The sequence below is a fragment of the Puntigrus tetrazona genome, unplaced genomic scaffold (assembly GCF_018831695.1).
Source record: "Puntigrus tetrazona isolate hp1 unplaced genomic scaffold, ASM1883169v1 S000000283, whole genome shotgun sequence".
Classification (NCBI taxonomy): Eukaryota; Metazoa; Chordata; class Actinopteri; order Cypriniformes; family Cyprinidae; genus Puntigrus; species Puntigrus tetrazona.
Window position 1 is genome coordinate 945,001 of NW_025047944.1, and position 5,000 is coordinate 950,000.

General features: G+C 33.8%; 1 protein-coding gene across 2 annotated transcripts in view; it reads right to left on the reverse strand.

Annotated features, from left to right (window-relative positions):
• Positions 1-373: 373 nt before the first annotated feature.
• qrfprb (pyroglutamylated RFamide peptide receptor b) overlaps positions 374-5,000 on the reverse strand; it is an 11,953-nt gene continuing 7,326 nt past the window's right edge. Inside the window, exons 3-6 of one of the 2 annotated variants that reach the window (XM_043231099.1) lie at positions 4,671-4,732; positions 3,310-3,545; positions 2,318-2,415; positions 374-1,006 (exon numbers count right to left, since the gene is read on the reverse strand). In XM_043231099.1, coding sequence (XP_043087034.1) covers positions 639-1,006; positions 2,318-2,415; positions 3,310-3,545; positions 4,671-4,732 — 764 coding nt within the window. In that variant the 3' untranslated portion in view covers positions 374-638. The remainder of the gene's footprint in view (positions 1,007-2,317; positions 2,416-3,309; positions 3,546-4,670; positions 4,733-5,000) is intronic. The other variant, XM_043231100.1, reaches the window with a different exon arrangement.

The window sequence follows — 5,000 nt, forward strand, 5'->3', positions numbered from 1 at the left end:
CAGTAAGTGAACCTACAAATTTAATAAAAAATTAAAACCAAAAAATATATATATATATAAAATATAAAAACTGAATTTTGCTAAACCTTAAAAAAGAAAGTTATTTTAGTATTACTGAAAATATAATATTTTGAATTAAAATATAAAATTCAAAATATTTAATAAGACTAACAAAATTCTGGTAATCCAACAACTATAATAACTTATATTAAATATGTTTAATGTTTAGATTTAAGTCATTTTAATTCAGAATATTCAATAAATGTAAATTTTTTTGTAAAAAAAAAAAAATCTTTTTTTTTTTTTTTTTTTAGAATTTTAGTGCTTAAATATTGTGTTCCACAGAGAAAGCACTTAAAATTATTATTATATATTTTTTTTTTTTTTTTCATCTGTGCATCTCTTTAGGCTCAGTGCTTGCTGTATTTGTGAACTGTTGTTTTATGGAGCTGAAGATGCAGAATTCCTCCTCCCGTGAGCAGCATCATGACTGAGTAAACACTGACAGGATGATGAACCTTACTCTCATTTAGCGAGCTCAGTCTCCGGCACGTCTCCTTCTGGATCATGGACGTTGTCCGGCGCCGATGATCGTCTTCATCAGATCAGGGTAAAGCTCTCACCCGCCTGCTCTGAGTTTATTTGACACAGGAGCCGCCGGAGGGCAGCTGGGAGGCGGCGGTCTTGACGTGGTGCTCGGCGAACGCCGTGGAGATCTCCAGATCCTGTGAAGACGTCAGCGCCGGGTTCCTCCGAGGGCCGGCGTGGCTCCTGCCGAAGGCCTCTGTTCGGAGGTGTTTGGAGAAGTGCACGCTGAGGTCAGGCCGCTGGACGGCGCCGCTCTGCTGGACGGGACGCATCAGGTACGCCAGACAGTTCTTCTTGAAGTTCTCGTTCATGAAGGCGTAGACGATGGGGTTGTTGAAGGAGTTGGAGAAGCCGATGGCCTGCACCACGGCGATGATCATGTTCACCGTCACCTCGTCGTAGTTCTTCTCCAGCTCGTCTGAATCAATGTCACACAGAGTAAGAAGGGTCATTTCTTACTGGGCAGCTCATATTAACAGTATAACCAACAAAAGCCATTTCACTGGTTTGCACTAAAATAGATAAGAAATAGTTGATCATATGGGAAGGTACTGTGTTTACAGGATGAATTTGAAAATGTAAAAGAAATTGATTGCTATAAATATTAGAATTGTCATTTCACAGTTGTATTGCAAAATAAAATATAAATATATTAATAAATATGGTTATTTACTATTAGATATTAAGTTAAATATAATATAATAGTAATTTTTTTACTTTTTTTATTAATCATACATATATATGTGTGTGTATATATACATGTGTGTGTATATATATATATATATATATATATATATATATATATATATATATATATATATATATATATATATATATATATATATATATATATATATATATATATATACACATATATATACACATACACATATATATATATATATATATATATATATATATATATATATATATATATATATATATATATATATATATACACACACATATATATATATATATATATATGTCATATTAGAATATGCTTTTATAGCCACTTTATATAGGTTATTAAATATAAAGTGCAGTGATATGCAAGTGTTATGTCCCAGCAATTTTTTTAAGTATAATAAATAAAAGAAACCCATAGAATTGAAAAAAAAGAGTAGAGCAAGGTAGTGTTTGAGGTCTTATTAGTTTGAGGTCTTATATATATATATATATATATATATATATATATATATATATATATATATATATATATATATATATATATATATATATATATATATATATATATTATATATATATATATATATGTATATATGTGTGTATGTATATATATATATATATATATATATATATATATATATATATATATATATATATATATATATGTATATATATATATATATATATATATATATATATATATATGTATATGTATGTGTGTGTGTGTATATATATGTATGTGAGTGTTTTTAGGACGCAGTATCAAGAACTTAATCTGTATGATTTAAGGGATCTTTGAACTGGTTTCTGGTTCTCTTGTGCTCCAGAAGAGAGAGAGATCACATAAAGCAGAGCGCTTTGACCTTCTTAACCCCGTGCGTGGTGTTCATCTAATGAGTAATCATCAGGGCCGTTATGATAATTGTGTGTTCAGGTTTGAATACGAGACGCCTCATGACCGCAGGATACTGTAATTACAGCAGCGTATTCATCACACTACTGTTAGTGAGTCGATTACAGTGCACTACACAGTACTTACTGTACTCGAACAGCATGTGCACGATATGAAACGGAGCCCAGCAGATGGTGAACAGCAGGACGATGGTGATCATCATTTTGACGGCGCGCTTCTTCTTTCTGTTTAAACGACAACAAAAAACACGGTATGACGGTATGTTTCTGTAAACTTTAATAATAGAAAATGGAGTTTACATGATGCATGTTCCTTAGGTCCTGATGAACGTCAGAATATATATTTATATCTAATGTATTATATTAGTACTCATTAGTATTTTGAATGCACTGATCTTGTGAAACATTAATGGTGTTTATAATACTCTTCTCTGTTATAACTTTACAACAATGTATTAAAACATGACAAATGCAACAAGAAATCAGCAAATATAATACAGTGCAATTAGATTAAAATAATAGCTATGTATAATAGTAATGTATTATTTGTACATTTATATATATATATATATATATATATATATATATATACATATAAATAAATGTATGTATATATATATATATATATATATATATATATATATATATGTATGTGTATATATATATATATAAATGTATGTATATATATATATATATATATACATATATATATATATATATATATATATATAAAAATTCAGTACATACTTTAGAAAATATTTACATGTATATACTTTAATATATTTGTATATAAAATACATTTAATATTACCATAGCGCATTTTTCTTATATAGATGTATGTGTTAGCATTAATGTAGTTTATATACATATGCATAATAACTATAGACAGTACACACAAAAACGTTTATTTTGGATGCCATTAATCGTTTGACGGTTTAGCAAATTATTTATTTTAAGATGCATTTAACATGCATTAAATAACATCATGATTTCAAGAGTAATTTTATTCCATGTTGTTCAGCAAATGAGCCCAATTTGGACCACCAGAAACATGTTATGTCGGACAGCTGAAGAAAGCCTTTTGGGAATCAAGCAAAAAGCATGTGTTTGGACACAGACCTGGAGATCTTGTTGATCTCTCTGTGGTTCATGGTGCTGAGGACCGAGGAGTCTCCCACACGCTTGCGGATCCAGAGCTCGATGCCGATGCGGCTGTAGAGGAAGAGCATGGCGGCCAGCGGCAGCAGGAACAGAGCCACCATCATGAAGGTGGTGTAAAGCTGACGGTGCAGCAGTGAATGCCAGCGCTCCTGACAGCATACGTGATGATGATCGTACAGGAAGTCGTACTTCACCTGAGGAGGATAAGAGAGTACACCTAGTCGGGAGCCTGCGCGAGATTAAAGGTGCTGCCAGATCATATTTCAGAGTTGCATGCATAAAACGTTCTGTTCAGGAGCTGCTGAAATGTCTTCTACATCAGGTCAACCCATGCTCTCTGCAGCTACTGTCGCTGTTTGGATGCGTTTAGTTATTTTCCGAGAAATGTCGGATGATGCAAAATGATCTAAATTTATTATAGCACCTTTAACATGATTGCACACCAATAGTTCATCTGAAAATAAATAACGCTTAAGGGGAAAAACTGACTCCCCCTTGGGTTATTTAAAATTAAGATTTGGAGAAACGTCACTGCGGTGAATGGGTGCCGTCAGAATTAGTCATAACAGCTGATAAAACCATCATCGTAATCCACAGCACTCCAGTCAAAAAGTGAAATCCATATTAATAATTCATAACAACACTTCCACCGGTGAAGCCTGCTGCTGTTTCTCACATCAAACACCAGCCACATACGTGTTTTATCTTGTAAACGGTATTTGATCTGTTCAGATTTCTGTCCTGATGCAATCCAGAACACTCTTTCACCGGAGGAAGGGTTATTATAGATTATGGTCTTGAATTTTACGTAAAAGCGTCTTAATGCTGGATCAATTCGATTTTCTGTCTTCTCCGGATGTTAACTGATGGATTATTTCCAGACTCTCGTTCTGACGGCACCCATTCACTGCAGAGACATTCCTCAAGATCTGATGGAAAGTTAGTCTTGGATGAAGAGAGCATATTTTCAGCAGATCTCCATGTTCGTTGGGCTCTTTTTAACTTTTAAATCTAGAACCGATGGACATTTTCGTCTTCTCTATCAAACAACTCTACTTGTATGATGTTTTAGTAACCGTCCAAACTGTTGGAAAAATCGACATCAAGCTGATTTGATATAACACGTGAACTTTAGCGAATCTCACTGTCACCCGTTATTTCGTCTAGTTGACTTTCAAGAGCAGACCGAGGCTGCATCGGTATCTTTGATCTGCTGACAGTCAAAGCTTGACTAAATTATCTCCTTCAAATGTCAAAGCAATTAACCTCGCGCTTGTTAAATACTATCTGTTAATTGCGGCTGATCTGAAGCCTCTCACCTCCAGCTGTTGCACGAACAGCATCGGTGATCCGACCATGACAGCAGCGATCCACACCAGCCCTGCGCGGACGCACAGAAATCAGATCATTACTGTCCTGTGAGCCATGCTGCCGGTGATGATGAACAGAAATGCGTTGCTGCATCTAAATGAACCTATCAGAGGATATCCAGATGAAAGCTCACTTCATATTAACGCATGCAAATGAGCTAATTCTATCAGTGCATCAATGCATTGCTACGCAGAGAGAGATTAACGTGTTTAATGATGGACTTGTGCTGTTATTTTCTCCACAGAGCAATTGATTTTTAACATTAATCCTTTAAAAAC